This window comes from Rattus norvegicus, chromosome 5 (assembly GCF_036323735.1).
Source record: "Rattus norvegicus strain BN/NHsdMcwi chromosome 5, GRCr8, whole genome shotgun sequence".
Lineage (NCBI taxonomy): Eukaryota > Metazoa > Chordata > Mammalia > Rodentia > Muridae > Rattus > Rattus norvegicus.
The window spans coordinates 168230716-168251097 of NC_086023.1; the positions used below are offsets into that span (position 1 = coordinate 168230716).

General features: G+C 52.7%; 2 protein-coding genes across 9 annotated transcripts in view; one reads left to right on the plus strand and one right to left on the minus strand.

Annotated features, from left to right (window-relative positions):
• The window catches only part of Kcnab2 (potassium voltage-gated channel subfamily A regulatory beta subunit 2), an 88533-nt gene that overhangs the window by 48488 nt on the left and 19663 nt on the right, over positions 1-20382 (minus strand). For 5 of the 8 annotated variants that reach the window (XM_063287270.1, XM_063287268.1, XM_063287269.1 and 2 more), the window contains exon 1: positions 11361-11531. The exons of the other annotated variants lie outside the window; for them this stretch is intronic. The gene's annotated coding sequence lies outside the window, so the exon portion shown is untranslated. Of the gene's footprint in view, positions 1-11360; positions 11532-20382 lie in introns of those variants that run through there. 8 annotated transcript variants of the gene reach the window in all.
• Positions 16974-17335, plus strand: LOC134487046 (small ribosomal subunit protein eS27-like). Its single transcript, XM_063288669.1, has one exon. The coding sequence runs from the start codon at positions 17001-17003 to the stop codon at positions 17250-17252; it is 252 nt and encodes an 83-aa protein (XP_063144739.1). The 5' UTR covers positions 16974-17000; the 3' UTR covers positions 17253-17335.

A 20382-nucleotide genomic window follows, 5' to 3' on the forward strand; every position in this document is an offset into this window, starting at 1 on the left:
GGTCCCCGTCGTAGGAGCCGAGGCCTCAGCCCAAAGACCAACCAAGAAGCGGTGTCTCAGATGACCCTGGGAGCTTGGAAGCTGATCCTTCACTTGTTGGGTCTTCCCGTGAAGCCCTCCTTCCCAGGCCTGGCCAGCACCTGGAGAGCAGCTCACAGGGCCCAGAGCCATGCTTAGCCAGGGCCTTCTAAACTCCAGACCCATAGACACCCTGAGGTAACACATTGTCTGAAGCCACCAAGTTACTGGTCATAGCTATAGCAGCAGCAGGTAATGACAGCGGGGACCTCTCCCTTCCCCCTACTGATCCTTCCATTTGCCCATCAAAGTCTCTCACCGCCTTTGAGCGGAGTCACCAGCCTTTCGCCTGAAGCTCCAGTCAGTGTCCTAGCTGAGCTGGATCCTCTCAGCTCTACTCTGCTGGGTCCCCTAGCAGCATGGGCATCTATTTCCAAAGTCACCTTGTCAAATAGCTCCCTTCCCTCCCTGTTATTACTTCACAGGTCATGCTCTGCCTGTTGGCTCTCCTCGGAACACACTACCTTCTCCTTCTCTTACCAGGCCACATTCATGCCCCCCATAGCTTCCAGGGCTTTAACAACGCCAACCCCTTCCACCCAGCGGACCCTTTCAGGTCCCCAGGCAGTCCCAGACCCATCTGCATATGGGTCTGGCTGTTCCAGATTCTCTGTGTTGAAGTTCCAGAAAGCCTTGTTAACTGCCCTGCTCCTGGTCTCCCAAGGGCCCAGATGAAGGTCCTTGGTTCAAATTCACAGAGCTCTACTTTCATGGGCAAAGGGATTAGCAGTCTCTCGGCTTGTTATGCAAAAGCTCCTGAGCTGTGATAATGTGACCCTGACCGTCTCCCTGAAGCCCCTCAGTGTCCACTTTCCCCACCAATCGCCACCCTCATGTGTGTGTGGTGTGTGTGTGTGTGTGTGTGTGTGTGTGGTGTGTACATGCACGAGTGTGCATGTGTGTGTGTACATGCACAGGCGTTTGTGTGCATGCACAAGTGTATGCACACCTGGAGGCCAGAGATGTCTTCTGCAATCAGACTGTCATATTCTTTTGAGACGGTGGCTGTCACTGAGCTCACCAACTGGACCAGACTGGCTGGCCAGTGAGCCCCAGGACTCTCTCTGGTTCTCTGGGACGGAAACTATAGGAACGCACTACTTACTGCTCCTAGCTTCTCTTTAATTCTTTTTAAAGAAAGGGTCTCATGATGTCACCCTGGCTGACACTGGTCTTGAACTCACAGAGACCCACCTGCCTCTGCCTCCCAACTGCTGCGATCAAACATGTGCACCACCATGCTTGGTCTTGCACCCAGCCCTTTCTGTGACTCCCGGGATCAAATTTTCGTCCTAATGCTTGGGTGGTAGGCACTTTATCAAATGAGCCGTCTCCCTAGACCTCATCTTTGTCTTTGACAATGTGAGTCCTTCAGGCCACTGATGCTCTGAGGCGCAAGTCACTGCCCGGTTCTATGCCAGAATCTGCTCACAGGTCCTGGACCCCACAGACACTGCATTTCTGGGTCTCCAGCTGCCAGGGATTTGACTTGTACAGTGAGTGCTTCTCCTTGGAAGGTGGCTGGTCACCTGGCACTGGGGACTGCAGGGCCTCAAGGGCAGTCTCTCTTTTAAACTCATCACTTCACATATGTACACAAACTCTCTCTCTCTGGTGACTCAGGAGCATGGAATACCACCCTCTCCCTGACGTCGCTTTACTGGACGCCATGAGTTCCCTCGTGAAGAAAACACTGGCGTAGCCTTACTGCAGGCACGCTCTAGAGGCTGCCTGTGTGAACTGTGCGGGTGTCGCTCTGAAGCACAGTGTCTGGCTGAGGAAGGGACACAGAGGGGAGGCCACTGCCAAGGTGCTAAGTGCTGCTAAGGACCAGGAACAGGCCTGCTGGGAGCACAGTGGTCACCAAGGGCCACCCAAGAGGGACGTATAAATAAAAGTGCCAGTCCACAGGCCATGGGGGAGGATGGGAGACAGGGGTCTTTGTGCAGGCTTGCAGAGAGGACTTAGCCCCTTCCACGCACCGTTCTAGCTTTTGCTAAGACCACCAGCAGCAGAGCTTTGGCCCTCAGGGACGATCAGTGTGCAGAATTATAGAATGACAAGCAACATGTTTTCCTTGAAAGGGGTTCGAGGGACGGGGTGAATGGGAGTCTCTGATTCTCAGATGTGGGCATTTCCAATATTCTAGGGTATCACTAGGTATCACTAGGGATCTCAGTTTGCGAAGCCACTGGGCAGGAGGTTAGTTCCCGATCCCCGGATGGATGTCCAGCCTGCTGACAATTGTTGTCAATAAAGTTTTATTGAGTCATTTCCTGTTCATTTGCTGAGGGATGGGGCTGCTTTGCTGCGGGGTTGAAGAGTAGCCATAGAGACCAGGAGAGGCTAGAACAGTCTCTGACTTTCTACACCTGTACTCAAGGAGACAGTGCTCTGGCTCCTTTCCAGCCGTCCCTCTCAGCTCTGCCCCTGTAGCTTCCTACCCGATCACTGAGGAAACACGTCTCCAGGAGCCAGTTCCTCCAGACCAGCACTGGCAGCCTCCACACTCAGGGCATCTGCCTTCTCTCCTGGGGCTCCTGGGAAGATTGACTCTGAGCGACTGGCTTCAGAGTCTCACGTAGCCCAGGCTGGCTTCAGAGTCTCAGGTAGCCCAGGCTGGCCTTAACTTTCAGATCTTCCTGCTTCCATTTCCCAGCGTTACGGGTGTGTGCCACCATGGCGCTGGGTCAAACTCAGGCCTTGTGTATGCCATGGGAGCTTTCTACCAACCAAGCAACATCGTAGAATCACTACTATTCTACCCACATGGGAAAGGAAGTCAAAGCAGTTTTCTCTGAGATAAGGAGAGTGCTCTGACTTTGGGAACATTTCCCGAGGAGGATCTCCTGACAGATTCCGGTTCTTGCCTCCCCGTGGAAGCCACTCTTGCTAGAGTCTGATGCTGCCTGACGTTGGGCCACGGCAACGTAGCCCTCATCTCCCTCGGACGAAGGGGGGTGCTCATAGGTTCTTCCCTGTCCTCGGTGGCTATCGTTCTTGTCTCTAGGCTGCTTGTGTGGACCCTGCCGACCTCCAACTTGGGGAGCACTCAGGCTACAGCCTTGAACTGCTCTCTGAACCCTGTTCCTATCCTGGAACCAGATGTCTCTGTCTCCAGCCTGCAGCCCAGTCTATGGTCCCCTTTAAGCACCTGCTGAGATGTCCGGCATCTCCATGAGGAAGAGGCACGCTGTTTCAGGCACACTGTGTCAGATCCTGAGCTCTCCGGTCGTCCCAACTGTGGCCCTGTCTTTTGCAAGGCCAGAGGACTGGCTGAGTCTCTCAGGTGCGTCCTTCAAATTCCTGGGAGTCTTTTGACTCTTTCCACCTCAGCCCTGCACACTGTTGGGTGCCTCTCTCTTCCACAGGCTTGATTCACAACAGCTTCCTAACGGTCACCAGAGACCATCTTTATCTTATCAGTAGCCTCTTCCACAGGGAGCCGGGGGGCTTCTCCTGGACCCTGGCTCTGGTCTGCCACTTCTGTGCTCACATCTTTCCCTTGGTTTCCATTCTATCCAGAGCAAGAGCCAGATAGCAGCTGACATCTCCGAGCTGCCTGTCTGTGACCCCCTAACCCCACCCTGCAGGTGGCCCCCATTTTGCACAGCAACCCAGGCTTTTCCCACCCACATGTCCCTGACCTTTGACCCCAAAGGTCTACTGAGTACCTTGCTTTACCTCTATGCCAGGGTCACCCTGGCTGTCCGTGTACACCTCGTCCTAAACTGCCAACCTTCTCCCCATGTTCTCCTGTCACTCGGTCACCTCCTGTGTGACTTTCCCCCCTAGAATCTATCACTACTGACACACCTAAGGGTCACCCCTTTTTTTTCTCTTTCCACAAGAACTCTGCTGGTTTTGGGAAGGCCAGGTTCTGGGTATCCTGTAATCCTGCAGTGCCTGGTGCTTCAGAGACAATTGCTATTGGATGAGTGAGAGTGTAACTCAAGCCCGCAGGGAAGAATGGGAGCTGGGCAGCCCGTGTCACTGAAGGTGACCGTGGCTTGTGACCTTGGCAAAGGCTGGGACTCCACTTGACAATCAGTTGTGGGCTTCTCTGGTGTGCAATGTCTGCTTTGTCCAGCAGGGGCGCTCATGGCACCTGAGGGTGTGGAAAGGATGTAGCCCAATCCTGGGGACACTTAGAAGTGTTGGTTGGGGGATCAAGATCCCTCCAATCCAGTTGGCCCCGACTCTGGACCCACGACCACATCAGGATAGGCCACAAGGCAGTTGCTCCGGTCTTCAGAGAGCATGAGAGATTTTGCCTTTTTAAAACTCCTGTGCATCTGCAGTCAAGCCCACCACCTCTGTCACTTTTCTGGGAAAGAAGGGGGCTTGGTGGGGTTTCCACAGCCCCTGCTTTCCGTTCAGGTTGGAAGAACTGCAGGCAGAGCCCACACATCGGCTCTGCAGCTTTCGCTGTTCAATCAGGAGCAACTGCACCTGCTGAGCGGCCAATCCCAATGCGGACAACATCTAAGGAGGCTGCGGAAGAGGAGGCTGCTCGGAGGCAGACCGAGATGAGTGGCCCTCAAGAACCTTACGACCTTCTCCAGGCAAAGCTGGGCTAGATACCCCAGGTCCCCGACGCCCTCTGCAGTTTGGAGGACAGATGGGAGCTAGGTTGGGTGCACCATGACCCTCCTCCTCCCTGCAACCTAAGAACAGGCAGAAGCTTCTGGAGCTGGTCCTGAGAGGGCTAGGAAGGGATCTGGGTTTACAGTCGGGTTGAAGGTCAAAGTCTGGGTCCTGTGGGTTTACGCTTAACTGCTCTCTCTCTGTCCCCCACATGTGTGTGACCTGGAGTGACTTTTTGATTTATATTTAAGGAATCTGGAGCTGGATGCTTTACCAAGGCCTAGTCCAAATGTCCTTACAGAAGCAAAGAGATGTGTGCTGATGGCAGGTGACAGAGAGGGACCATTCGAACCCCCCACCTTTTTGCTCCCCAGGTTACGTCGATAACTTTCAAACTTCAGAAAGGCTGAAAAATCAGAACAGCAACCAACACCAAAGTCTTCATCCTGGGCTTACGCTGCCTGGCTTGTGTGCACTCACTCCTTCCTTCCAGTCCCCTCCTCTCCGTGTGACCTACCACACACAGGATGCACACATAGGCAGAGCTTTCAAGGCTATCTGAAGAAGCGCAGGCCTGAGCGTCACCCACAGGTGCCTCATCTCCCATTATCCTGGTTTCACCCAACCACAGACTCAAGACAAAGCTAAGAAAACGAATCCACTCCCTACGCAGCCTCTGTCCAATTCCAGTTTCCCCCAAGTTCCTGTTTAGATTTTTGAAAAAAATCCAGGACCCAGTAAAGAATCTTATATGGCATTCATTAGCTATTTCTCTCTGGTTTCTTCCAATCTAGAAACACCTCATCTGAGTTTTCGTGAATGTGTGTGTGTGTGTGTGTGTGTGTGTGTGTGTGTACTCGTGTGCACATGCGTGTGGGTGCCTGTATCCATTTGTGTGGGTGTGGAGGAGGTCAACACCAGGTGTGTTCCTCCATCCATGAATGTGTGTGCATGTGCATGTGCATGCGTGTGTTGCTGGGATGGAATCTAGGCCCATGTGCATGCTTTGCACATGCTCCATCACTGAGCTACACTCTTGGCCTAACCCCGGGCAGTGTTCTCTCTTTCCAGGGTTCCAGTCACTTGTCTTGCTGGCCATCCTCCCCCTTTCCCCAGTTCTGTGGTTTGTCCAACACGGCCTAACTACTTTTCCTGTTTCTCACACATTCCATCAGGTAGCAGTTATTCTGCCCACCGTGGGCGAGACTAGCCCTAGGCAGCATCTATTGGGGCTCATTTCCCCTCCATCACAATCAGGAATTGTGGGAGAATCGCTTGAGGACCTGGGTCCTCTGAAACTTCTTAGGACAGAGTTTTCTGAGCCACCGTTTTCTAGAAAGGCCAAATATGTTACCATTTGTATTCTGCATGCAGGACTGGAAGCTGTGTTCAGATGAGGGATAACAAGAAAACGGACGCCTGGGCCTCGAGGCTAGCAGGACCTCAGAGGTCTGACTAAAGGTCCATAGTTCAATACTCTGGGTCCTGGGGCAAGCATGGGATTGGCTGGGAGACTTGGGTTTGAAAGTTTTCTAGGGAAGCTGGATCTGCAACATGACCTTAGGTAAAGACACACACAGACACAGACACACAGACACAGATACATACAGAGACACAGATACACACAGATATATGCAGACACAGACATAAAGAAACACAGACACATAGCTATACACAGACACAGATACACACAGACACAGACACACAGAGACATAGACACAGATACACACACAGACACAAACACATACAGACACAGATATACACAGACACAGACACATACAGACACAGACATGCCACAAAAACACATAGATACACACAGAGACACCCACAAATACAGGTACACACAGACACACAGAGACACAGACACACAGATACACACACAGACACACACACAGACACAGATTCACACAGACACAGACACAGATATACACACACATACAAAGACACATTCACACACACACACACACACACACACACACACACACACACACACAAAGTCCTGGGTCACTGTATTCAAGGGGAGGGAGCTTGTTGGTTCTGTGCCTCAGTGTTTTGCACACAGAATGGGGGCCTGGGCTCTATGACCTTAAACTCTATTAAAGCTTATGATAAATGATGGTATTATTTGGGGGTTAGTGTACCCCAGGATGTGAAAAGAAAGAGCTGTTGAAAGACCCTGTTTTGGGCCCTTGATCTCAGGGAGATTAGAGATGGGATCCACTGCCACTGAGGGCCGCCCAGGGCTCCACATGAGAAGAAGGTAGAGAGTGAATGGGCAGCTAAGGCAGGAAGCCACAGGAGAGGCCATATCCGCTCATGTCTGTGTCTGGGAGTTGAGATCAGAGGTGCACAGGAATCGCAGGTGCTTTCCTGCTTGGCTGGGGACACCAGCTGGGTTACCCAGGTGTCCTGGCTGGCTGGACTGGCACCCGAGGAAGAAGGGACAAGGTTGAGTGATTGATCCAAATCCCTCCTGTCTCTCGGTGTCCCTCTCCTCTGAGTGACTTGGCTATCAGCGGCAGGTGTCTTTACCAGTCCTCTAGTGCCGCCACGTGGCTTGCTTCTAGCCACGGCCAAAGGAGACTTATCTTTTGCCATGGGGTATTGCCTGGGATACATGTGCCCGAGACGCCTTGCTACATGTGTACCGGCACTGGCCTCAAGTGGGTCACACCCTTCCTCCAAAGGTATATTGGACACACACTCCCATGGCCTGCCGCCAGGATCCCTCCAGCAGGAGCATGGGTAGAACCCTCAGCCTTGCGGTCAGCGGAATGGGAAGATAAATGAGCCCATGGTACCCTGGGGAAGCTTGTGTGTTGTGAGGGTCACAGGGCATGGCTATGCCTGGTGTCCTTAAAGAGCTGCCAGCCACAGCTCCTTCCTGGTCACAGGGCTTGCGCGGCCACTGAGCGTGCTCACATCTTATGTGCCCGCCCGCAGCCTGGCTATGGTCCCCAGCTTTCCTCATTGCCAATTGTTCTTGTCTGAAGATTGTTCATTTTTGCTTTCTCAGAAAGAGGCAAGCTTTCTCTTTGTGTCCTTGGCTGTCCTGGGACTCACTAAGACTAGGCTGACCTTGAACTCACAAGGGCTCATCTGCTCTCGCCTCCTAAGTGCTGGGATTAAAAGGCATGCACCACCATATCCAGCTGAGGCTAGTCTTTTTGTAATCACAACTAGCCATGCTCAGAGAGGCCATGCTGCTCTTGATGGAGTCTTGGGTCCTCTGTGGCATCATCTAGATTCTCAATTTTTTCCGAGAATTCAAAGCACCCTGAAACCCTTTGGAATATTGTCATTTATGTGTTATCTATTGTCACCTGGCAAAGACCCGCAGCTTGAAAGAGCCAAGCTGTGGTACCTGGGCCACATGGGGAAGAGACTTGAAGGTAAGGACACCAGGCGAGAACACGGGAGACCGCCTTGAAAGCTTCCGAAAAGACATCAAAAGCTGCTACTGCAATGGCAACACCTCCACATTGACCTCTGTGCTCGTATCCCCTGAGGGCAGGAGAGTGCCCACTCCATCAAAGCAGGCACCTGTGTGTAGCCTAGAGACCGAATAGCCCTTTGTGTATGGTGGTACTCAATGCACATCGTCTGAAGGGACCGAAGGGAGAAGGCTGTGCCAGCTGTGTGTGCTGCAGTCCGGAGCCTTTCAGAAAGCCTAGCCTGAAGTAAGGCCTCAGGTTTCTGGTCACTAAGCTGATGTGATTTTGCTCATCCTGACTCTGATGTTGGGAATCTCATCAGGGCACTAACACGCCTCCTGGGACAGTTGCCTAGCCAACCTGGCAAGGCCAAGGCCTCCCTCTAGGCTGGGTGCTGACGAGGCATCTCATGAAGAGACAGGAAGAGGTGTAACTGCTGGAAACCACACACCACGCTTGAGTGACACACCCTTCCTCTCTGCCGAGGAAGGGGCCCTGAGAGGAGCCCACTCCTCTCCTGTGAGCCAGAGGGAGCACTCTCCCCAAGGCTGGGTTCACTTGGATGTCAGTTATGTTTGTGGGGAACAGGCAGAGGGCCTGGACGCTTGTAGGACCCAGGTTGGGATCTGGTGTCAGCACATCCCAGCTCCCCACGGGCACCATCTGGAACTTGTTTAGACGTGCGCGCGCGCGCGCGCACACACACACACACACACACACACACACACACACGCACACACACGCACACACACACACACGTGGAGGGAGGAGGGCAGGGTCTTGGCCAGGACCTCATGTGTTGGTAGCCTAGGCCGGTATCAACAGGGTGTCCCCCTCAATCTCTCTCCATCTTAGTTTTTGAGACAGGGTCTCTCTGAACATGGAGCTCACTGCTCTGTCTAGATTGGTGGACCAGCAGGTCCCAGGAGTCCTTCTGTCCTGTGCTGGGGCTACAAGCACAGACGGTCATGTTCAGCTTCTGACATTGGCGCTGGAGATCTGTAGTCAGATCCTCAATTTTACATGGTAGCCCTTCACCACCTGAGCCATCTACCATCACTAAGATACCTCAGAACTCCTGAGGCCTTGGAGGAGCAGGCGGAAGGAGGAGGGAGGATGAGAGGAGGGTAGAAGAACCGGACAATCTGACACAAAACAGCATGGCTGTCACGTACTTCAGACCACAGCCGTCCCTGAGCACAGAGACAAGGTGGAGATCACCGAGTGGAGTATTAGAGGACCCAGACAAAGCCTCACTGTCCTTTAGAAGATCCTGGTCTAAAGACTTCAGCTTAACCTTCTCAATGCTACATTTAAACCCCATTCTCACCACACAGGAAACAAACCAGCCTCAAGAAGACAATTCACCGTTAAGCAACTGTCACAATTTTTTTAAAAAAAGATTACAGCTAACACGAGCGTTACAATGTTCACACTCCTTTTCCTGTATGGCAGACATGTGAAATTCCCACTGGAGGTTCAACACAATGCTACAATGTTCACACTCCCTTTCCGGTGTGACAGATACCTCACAATTCACAGCTGTATCATGGCATGCACCCACAGACTGAGCTTCCCTGTGCCCAGGGACAGCTTATGTTTGCTGGGTCAGCAGCTGGGGGCCCTGAGTCACCCCGGACTACCACTCTTAAAAGGATATTTAGATCCTGGGCTTGGGTTGGGTTCAGTATTCTCAGCCTGGAAGAAAGCTCCCTGTGGCTATAGCATCACCTGCGTCTGGTGAGTCTGGGAGGATTCCACCTGTCCCCATCCATTGTCTCAGCATTTTTCTCAGAACTCAGGGCAAGGCCCACGTAGAGTCTGGGTTGTGGATTAAGGTGCAGGGACTGGGTTGTGGAGAGCAGGGTTGCTTCCTGACCATAACCTCCCAACCCCCCACCATCACCCCATCCCTGTTCCATCACACCTCTCGACAACTACAGTAGGTGCTATGTACTGCTCAAGGGAGGAGACACTAGTGTTGTTGTAAAAATATAAAAATAAAGAAGAGTAGTAGTCTTTTACCCCGCTAGGTCCGCACCGCTAGATATCTTGGCGGAAACACATCCCAACTCCGCAGCGGCCCAGACCAGTTGCCCTACACTCCATCACATTACTTAAATCTACACATTAAAGAACACACAACATCTTAGATCCAATTGGTAAGATATAATTGCCCACTTAACCATACAAAACCCGGTACTATCCTTCCCTTGAGAACATTAATGACAACCTGTAAATACACAGAGCAGATCTTAACATCACCTGCCATCTTGTCCTGCCATGGCTTCCCAGCCCCTCTCTCCTGTCTGATGGCTGAGACCAAGCCTCAGGATCCTGGCCCAGTGCTCTTGGCCATGAAGGCAACACTCTGCGTGCCCAGGCGGAAGTCCCTCCTCTCTCTTCCAACCTCCCTTCAATGCACAGAAGGGACCAGGATGTCTTGCAAATACTGGGAAGCCCGCAGCTGTCCTTACTCTTCCCCCACTGTGGCCACACCCTGTACCCTTACTCTGCAGGGTTGTGAGTGTGTGTGTGTGTGAGTGTGTGTGTGTGTGAGTGTGTGTGTGTGTGTGTGTGTGTGTGTGTGTGTGTGTTGGGGCCAGGTGGTAAAAATGAGAAAGCCTTATGGGCCCCAAGGAGCTCCCTGCCAACACTGACCTTACTCCTGGCATGGTGACACCTGCCTCACATGAGGTGTAGGGTAGGGAGGAGCTTGGTAGTTTCCCACCCCTGACCTTGTTTTTACTCAGCCTGCAGAAGGCCAGGGGGAGCCAGGAAGGATAGGAACACTTCCTTATATTGCTTGTCAAGGTAGAAGGCCTCACTCCTCCTAGAGACCAGGAGAGAGCAGGCAGCAGGCTTCTCCAGGAGTCACTCACTGCTCAGCAGCTGCTACTCAAACCCACTTCTGAGAAGGAACACGGGCACCCTGCAGAGCCCTTGATCTCCTCCTGGTCCCCCCTTTCACCCCAGAGATGAAAGCAGAGATCCATGGGGAGCTGTGTCAGTCAGGCTTCACCCCTGTGCCTCCAACTGCCTGAGCAGAGGCTGTGCCTTATGTCTACTTGGTTGCTGTGGGTCCTGGTAGTTGGACAGGAAGTGGCACGAGAGCACAAGAGAGCACAAGGAACCTAGGGTTGTGTAAGAGCTAAGCCTGAATATTCAGTAGCTCCAAGGTTTGCCCAGAGAGCCGGCACAGCCCCATACCAGAAAGGAAAACCTGCCCTGGAAACCATATGCCCAAAGCACCCTGGGTACCTGCTGTGGACCGGGACCCGCAGAAGAGACGCGTTCCTCATGTTGGGTGGATGGCTGAGTCACTGTAGGACGAACTGCGTGCCACCAAGGACCACAGGCCCAACAGGAAGTTGGTGCAGCGAGCGCCAGGGCCCCGTGTGCGGCAACTACACGCTCAGCTAACGAACCAGGGCCCCTTAGGGACACCAGGGCGTGGTCTCTGGTGGGAGGGACCAGCCACCCTGGGTGTGTGGACAAGTGTAGCTGCCTAGGGACAGGAGTTTGGGGAAGAGGGAGTCACGGTAGGGTAGAAGAGGCATCCTTTGTGCTCCTGCTTCCACTGCACCCTCCCAGAAGGAGGGATAGACACTCCCTAATACTTGGAACTCTTTTTCAAGCTTCTAGTGAGTCCTAGGAATGTTTAAAGGAGCCCCTGATTGGAGCCAACATTGTAGGAAGCCCTGTTTGGCTGTCACCTATCAGTTCTTCCCCGCAGCCCCGGGACAGGTTCTGCTAACCACCTCCTGGCTTTACAGATGACGCCCTGAGGGTCCTGGAGGCTCCTCAGGCACGTGGCTGGGATCTGAGTGGGCTCTAACCCACGTCTGGCTGACTTCGAGCTGTGTTCTGCCCGTCCTACAAAGGATCAGGTGACTTGGCAGGTGTAGACAAGGGTGTCCCGGGGAGACTGGGTCACAGGGGGAGCCTCGTGCTGTGGGAAGGTTTCCTGCTGCCCTGTAGTCCCTGCCACATCCTGGGAACAGTTGCTGAGTGGTGGAACACCAGCTTAGCTCAACCAGGCTCCTGGCAACCAGCGGGGAGCCCAAGCTCTTTGATGGGAGGGAAAGACAGGAATTGCCCAGAACATTCAGTCTCCTATGATGCCAGCCACCTGCACTGGACTAAATCTTCAGCCTCAGGCCTAACCTGTTCTTTATACTCAATTTCCGGAAGGGAGAGCATCCTCATCTTCATCACGAGTGCTAGCTAGGTTCTGCAGCCTCCTGGGGGCTTCGTGCCCTGGAGGAAAGGTGCTACCGAGGGCCCCTGGGAAGGAGAATATTTGGTGAGATGAATGAGGGAAGAAGAGGGGAAAGAGAAAAATCCTCGGAATGTTCTGTGAGAAAGCCACAATGTTGGGAACTGAACAAGCGGGAGAAGGAGGAAGAAAAAAAAATGGAGAGACACCCACCACGAGGGAGGGAGAGGGCGGAGAGAGATGGAGGAGGAAAGGCTCCTCACATCGAGCCCAGCCTGGTCTGTGTACCCTGACTCCTTGCTGTGATGTACTTTACAGAATAAGAAGGCTCGCAGACACTAAACAGCACTCAAGGCCGCTCAGAAGGCCCAAGGAAAAGCAGGACAGGCCCATGTCAGGCTCCGTTTGCCCCGGAGCCCCGCTTGGGCCTCTGACTTTGGACAGGCGATCCTTAATCTGTGGTGTGTGCCTGTGCAGGGCTCCTCTTGATCTCAATGTGGAAGACATCTGGAAACATGGGCTTTGCCCAGGGCTATTAACAAGTCATGGTGGCCAGTACCCGATCTGAGGCAACAGATGAAGTTGAATATCACAGGCAGACTCCCAAGCCTCACCATCTGCTCAGCTGGGTGGCCACGCCGAGGCAGCCTCCGGCCTCCACTCCATTCCCGGCCCTCAAAGGTAAATCTCAGCCAGACATGCTGGTGCATACTTTTAATCCCAGCTCTCAGGAGGAAGAGGCAGGTGGATCTCTGGGAGTTCAAGGCCAGCCTGGTCTACGCAGTGAATTCCATCCACGGCTACACAGTGAGAGTCCAATTAGAATGTCGGTCTCGGTTCTATAGCTATCTACCATATCTTGTTAATGAAGTTGCTTTGGAGCAGAGGGACATAACTCAGTTGGCAGAGTCCTCACCTAGCACTCAGGAAGCCCTGGGTTGGGATCCCCATCACTGCATGAACTGGGTATGGAGATGCCCACCTTATATCCTAGCACTCTGGAGGTAGAGGCAGGAAGATCAAGAGTTCAAGGCCAGCTTGGGTTATATAGTGAGTTCCAGGCTAGCCTGGGCTACATGAGACCCTATTTCAAACAAGCCAGAGGGCAGGTGACTGGAGGCAAAGTCAGAAGGTCAAAAGCACCCAACTTAAAAAGCCGTCAGTAGTAAAAAGACACCCCCAGAAAGTGGGGTGGGCGGAGGATACCTGCTAACCACAGATGCAGCTAAGGGACCAACACCCTCACAACATGTACAACCCTTAAGCAGGCCTGAATACAGGCAAAGGCCTTGAAGATACTTTGCTCCAAAGACGCCTGTATGGTGATAAGGACAAGATGGTAAGCAATACCCTTACCTCAGGAAATGCAAATCAAACCATGAGGAACTACTGCTTCACGTCCACCAGGATGGCCACCGCCAGAAACCCGGAGAGTAACAGGCAAGCGAGACACAAACCCCTGTTCACTGCTGCTGAGCGTAACACGTTCAGTCTCTGTAGAAAACAACCTGGAGGCCTCTCAGACAGACGGATAGACAGACGCACGCACGCGTATCTGCACATGACCCTGCAAGTCCACTTCCGGTATTTCTGTCCTTTGGATAAGTATCCCTCCCTGGCACAGGTGTTGGTGATACTGAGTGAAAACTGCCACATCCTACCTACTCCTGCCATTGTGCCTTAGAGCCTGCAGTGACGTCGTCCCCACCATAAGGGACTGTGTCCCCTTAGGACTGTGAGCCAAAGAAATCCCTTCTCCCTTAAATTACTCTTCTCAGGGTATTTTATACAGCAAGGAGAAGGCACTCTGCCTCCCCCAGAATTGGAAGCAGCATCTTAAGGAAGTACTTGTACATTCGTGTAAAGCTTTGTTCACATAGAAGCAAGGTGAATAATTAGTGGGAAACCAAATGTGGTCTAACCGTAGGAAGGAATACTACTTCCTTACAAAGGGAAGAAATTAACACTTGTTACCATCCTGAGGACTTGTTAACACCCTCAGACACCAGCCACAAAAAGCTAGTGTGAGTCCATGGACAGGAAATACTTAGTGTCAGGAGTAGGGTTGTACAGGCAAACAGGAGGGTGTTTAACAGCAGGGGGGTTCAGAGGTGGGATAGTGGTGGTGGTTTTGCTAGTGAAGGTCCTGGCTGCCACTGAGTTGCACACTTATGATGGCAAGCTATATATATGTTTTTTTGCAATGACAAGATTGGAAGCACAATTCATGTATGCAACAAGCATTTATAGAGTCCTACAGTCTGATGAGACCAGCCTATGATCTCCCGTATGGCAAGGTCTAGGACAGAGTCTGCCGCTGAGTCCTGGTGTGTGTGGCTCCTGGAAAGATCTGTTCCTGATGGAAGGGAACATTCCTGGTATGGCTAAAGTGAATGTTGGGTTGTCCCAGCAGGAGATGTTTGGGTGTGTATCCCAGCTGGGCCAAGCATGGGAGGTGTCATTCAAAGGGAGAGGAGCCATATATTACAGAGGACTGTCCCTCTATGAAATGAGTGCTCTGCTGACCTGGGAGCCACCAAAACTCTTGCTAAGTGACACCATGTCACAATGCCCCCCCCCATATCCTCCCCATCCCATGTCCTAGTTTGGTTTCTGTGATAAATGCCATGGCCAAAGGCGACCTGAGGAGGAAAGGGTTTATCCAGTTACCAAGGGAAGCCAAAGGAGGCCATGGAGGGTGATGGTTATTACCTCACTTCCTCTGCTACCTTTCTTAGACAGCCTGGGCCTATTTGTCTAGGGATGGAGCTGCCTACAGGAGGCAGGCCACTCCTACATCAACTAGCCATCAAGAAGACACCCCACAGACACGACCACAGGCTGATATGCAGGCACTCTCAGGTTGTCAAGCTGACAATCAACTTTAGCCATCCCAACCTGGTTCTGAACCCAGTCTGATGTACTTCACATTCCTCTGGGCCAGCATGGTGGGGGTGCTCATCTGAGAAGGTCCAGGAGAACCAGGCTCCTGTGACAGAACTCTCTAAGAGTGAGGTGCTGGGGATCTGGCACAGAGCGTTGGGGGTGCAGTTCCCTTAGCACGGTCCCCGCACCGGTGGGTAACAGCATCTCCCGCCTGTTGTGTGTCCATTTCAAATGGGCTTCTCTGTGCCTGCGCCCGTCGGGCCCACTCAGGTCTCTCGAGACAGATGACAAATGGGGTCCCTCTGCTGTGTGACATTCTTTCCTGCATCTGAGGACATCTGGCATGACTCTCCCCACCCTGTTCTGGAGAGAAAGCCGTGGGCTTCTGTTCCTCCCCCACAAGCGTCTGCCATAGGCTAATCCCTTTCTTTTGGACGGAGGCTATGGAACATGCTTTGTGTGGGCTGATACACTGAACCCTTCCCAAACCTTGAAGGCAGGCCAGATGATGGTGCCCGGCACCCAAGGGCACTTGCTGGTGAACACAGAGCAGGAACCCAGCCTTGAAGCTTGTGGCTCTGTTTTGGAACATAAACACCCAGGCCACCCTCCTAAAATAAGTCACCCAGCACTCAGGGCAGTGAATGGGGATGGCCTGTGTCTTTGTGGGGTGTCCCAGGAGGGGGTGGCACACGGCTGCTGGCTGGGGGCCAGAACAAAACAGCCACCTGACTTTGACATTTCCAAATGGTTGGTAGAACACCAAGGGAGGGGGGGCATGTATCATAACTCATGGATCGTATAAATTTCAAGTGTGTGTCTGTAAGTGAAATTTTATGACAGCCACAGTTGCTTGTCTCAGCTTGGTCTGTCATCATGAAATATTGGGGACAGGGGACAGGGAGGCTTGTACAAGGGACATTTCCATTTCATAGGTCTGGAGGCTACAGGGCTAAGATCAGGGACCAGTCAACTCTTCACAGCCCAGTGGTTGCCTGACCTCCTTTATTCTGGGCTGTCATAGGCAGAGCAAGCTCTGGTGGCCTTTGCCTCTTGTAAAGACACAGACTTCAACAAGGTGCTCAATTCCTCAGGGCCTTGTTAATCCTGATCTCCTCCCCAACACATTGTCTCTTAACACTGCAGGTAGGGCTTCAATGTAGAGCTGGAGGAATGGACACATATCAGCCCGTGTACCCCTCTCGACAGAAAGTCAGTGACTTTCAAACAGTGGCAGAGCAGTTAGATGATCCTGGGCTAAAGATCTCTATGCATCCCGAAAACCCATCGCCAGCCCGCGTGCTGCTGTGTGCCCCACTGAATACTCTGTGCACGGAACATACTATGAAGCTGCGGAGAGTCTGTTTGCAGACTGCTGCAAGTTAGTGGCCATCTGCAGTCACAGAGAGCGGATTGCCGGCGGGCTTAAGGTGCGTCACAAACTGTTAGCTACAGAAAACGATCTGTAGATTCCTGGTCCCGAGACTAGAAAAGGGCTGTCTAGAAAGTCAGTGCCTGGGGAAATGGTTCGGTCAATAAGATACTTGCCGTGTAAACGTGAGGACCTGAATTGTGCTCCTGTAATGAGTGCATACCCTTACACACATAATCACAACACACACACACACACACACACGTACACATGTACACACACACGTACACATGCATGCAGGAGAGAGACAGAAACAGAGAAACAGAGAGATACACACGAAGACAAAGATAGAAAGAGAGGCAGAGACGGGGAGATAAGAGACAGACACAGCCCTTTCCGGCGGTGACGACCTCCCTACGAGAACATGCCTCTCGCAAAGGATCTCCTTCATCCCTCTCCAGAAGAGGAGCAGAGGAAACACAAGAAAAGGCGACTGGTGCAGAGCCCCAATTCCTACTTTATGGATGTGCAATGCCCAGGACGCTATGAAATCACCACGGTCTTTAGCCGTGCACAAACGGTCGTCTTGTGTGTTGGCTGCTCCACTGTGCTCTGTCAGCCTAAGTGGAAAAGCAAGGCTGACAGAGGATGCTCCTTCAGGAGGAAGCAGGACTGAAAGCCCCTGGTTCAAGATGAGAAGATGAGCGGGAACCTTCCCAATAAACACATGAAAGGGCTGTGCCTCCCCTGTAGACACCGTGACTCCTAACCGCCCACCCCCACACTCCCAACCCTTGTTATTCCTTGCCCCGGCCCCACATACCTGTCCTGGTTTCTGAGATCTAGCTCCTGGTCCTGCCTGTGGTCACGGATGATGGAAGAGACACAGACACGTCTCGGCCCTGTCTCCGCGCATTCTTGGCCACCCGGTTCTGCCCCTCCTGTGCACTGGGCTGAATCTTCAGAGCTTGCTGACTTTCCAGACATTCTTGGCGCCCTACTGTGTCCTCCTCTTAGGAGGTCATAGCCTCTTCTCCCGGGGATTTGATTCACTAATCTACTTTAATATCCAGCACCGAAGGTGGACCCGTTTCAGTGGTGGCGTGACAGGCAGCATGTAGCCTGTCCCCATTCGAAACCTCTCTCTGGAAGGAAGGCAACCCATAGAAGGCCCGTGCGATGCTGGACTGGCTTCTGCTATGGTCTCCTGAAAGCATCTTCTTTCTTCATGGCCGCCCCAGAGGACACTTGGGAATATCACTGTCGTCCAAGGCCTGACACAATTCTATCACAGCACACAGAAGCTTCAAGTTGACAAGCAGAAGTGAGGGCCCTCCCCAGCCCCAGCCTTGTTCTCTCTGTCAGATGAGGCTATGGGGGACCCTGCTGGGATCCTGGGCATCCGTGGGCTGGGGCGTCCTCTTTTAACAGTTGAGGCTGCCCACCCGTGATGTGAGAGCTGGAAGCGCGGTACGTGTTTCTCGGTATGGAGGAACCTGAGGCTGCTCATGGGACTGCGTTGCACCAAGATGCCCTTTGCATGAGGGAAACCGAATTTCTGCAGACGTCCCTAACCCAGAACAATCACCTACATGCTAAACCCCACGCCCAACGCCGGCAACCACAACCGCAGTCCTCGTGAGCACATGGGGGTCTTCCCTAGGTTTCCGAGATGAGGAGCAGAAACACTTCTGGGGCTGAGGATGGCTCAGTCAACTTCCTGCCATGGCACCACAAGGACTTGAATTTGGATCTCCAGCACACACTAGAAAGTTGTGTGTGCTCCCGTGTTCAGCAAGAGACCCTGTTTCTGATGATGATGATGATGATGATGATGATGATGGTGGTGGTGGTGGTGGTGGTGGTGGTGGTGGTGGTGGTGGTGATGGTGATGATGGTGATGATGATGATGTGATTATGGTGGTGGTGATGGTGGTGGTGGTGATGTGATGGTGATGATGATATGGTGGGTGCAGCTGAGGAAAACACTTCATATTGGCTTCTGGCCTCTATGTGCACAACCACACGTGTGTACTTGTATTACCCGCCCCCCCCCCACACACAATGAATTAAACACAGGCCTCTGGCAAGAAGAGTAGAAAACCCCGCAGTTCAGGGCAGAGCTCTGACACTCCCAAGCCTTTGCTGTTTGCCAGTCTCTGGGGGCACGAAAACAGCCAGAGACTGTACGTAAAGGAAAAAAAAAAAGTGGCCATGCACCAATAAAACTTTATTGAGGAAAGCAAATGGTGGTGCGCCAGACTGGGCTGTAATCTGCTGACTGCTGGTTTCAGCATCTGTCTATATCTACCAAGCTGGGTGTGGTGGTACAGCTTTAATCCCAGCACTCAGGAGACAGAAGCAGGCAGATTGCTATGAGTTTGAAGCCAGCCTAGTCTACACAGTGAGTTGCAGTACAGCCAGGGCTATACGGTGAAACTCAAACGATTCACCAGGCAACGCCCACCATGATGAAATTAAGACAGAAGGATAGATCATGTCTACCGTGCATGCTGCTCTGAGTACTGTGTAGCTGGGGGCTGCGTAGATGGCCAGTCTTTTTGTGAGGGACATTATAAGTCTGGAAAGAGAATCCTTCAAGTTTGGCGGGAAAGGGTCCTGGTTGGGTAACCCTCCGTGCTGCTGGCTAAGGCTCTGCCCTCCCTGCTCAGCAGGGAGTGGGAGACAGGTGGGTCGGCAGAGCGCTCATCCCCTGAGTCGCCTTTCACTCTGCCATCAATCCCAGTCTATCAGAGGATTGTGGTCCTGATTAATCTCTTCTGGAGTGAACGCCGTAGTCTTGGCGTCCTCCCTCCTCGACACAGCTCTTCAGCAGAGGCTCAGAGCTGAGGACATCTGGCCACGCGACGCGGCTGCTGCCTTTGATGCAACACTATTTTTGGAGGCTCTTTTTGCCTCATTTATTTTTGATTTGAGTTGCTCACACAGTGTGTTCCCTTTCTCCTCTTTCCCTCTCTCTCGCACCGAGTTAAAATGCGTGCAGTATTTTTAAACCCCGCTCCTGTCACCTCGTGATTAGCGGAGATGAGGCATGTACCCGGGCAGTGCTGGTCTCCTGTGTCGGCCCTTAGGTTTGGGAGGTCTCACTCTCCTGAGTGCCGGGGTAGCCCTGAGGCTGGAAGGCTGGGTTTTATGGACCAAGGGCCTGTACCGAAAGCCAGACTGTGAGTGGCCAGGGTTCAGGGACACCCAGGAGGTGTCCCCTGAGTACCACAGTAGAAGGGCTGAAAGGTGTCTTCCAAACAGCAGCCCTGGACCAGATCCCTGGAGGGATGGGTGCCAGAGTAGTTGGTGACCTGGTGAGGCCTGGATATGTTTCATGGGAATTCCTACCTTTAATTGTGGCCCCGATTGTTACTATCAATAGCCACAGAAGACAACTATGGAACTGTGTTTTCAAGAGGCAAAGCTAGCTTGCCTCTGGCACTGGGTGAACAGCAAACCTGGAAATCTATCCTCAAAATTAGAGTTCTGGGCCATCCCCAGTGGAACATTCTAATTACGAAGGAGCCCGAGGCTGAGCTTGGCTCAGGGGGAGAAACAGAGAAGACCGTGGGCTGATGAACTTGGGCTGTTGGGGCCTCAGTATTGGCTGATGGGTCAATGAGGGGGTACGAGGATGGGAGAGCAGGTGGGTCTCGGGGTTTTGGAGATAAGGGGTCCCCAACCGGTGGTGTCCATGTCCAGCCTGAGTGTTCATTGGACATCTGGGGTGGGGGGAGTGTATGTGTCCCTAGTGTTGGTACTTTCCTCTCTCATGTTCTCTCATGTCGCAGGGTCTTTGC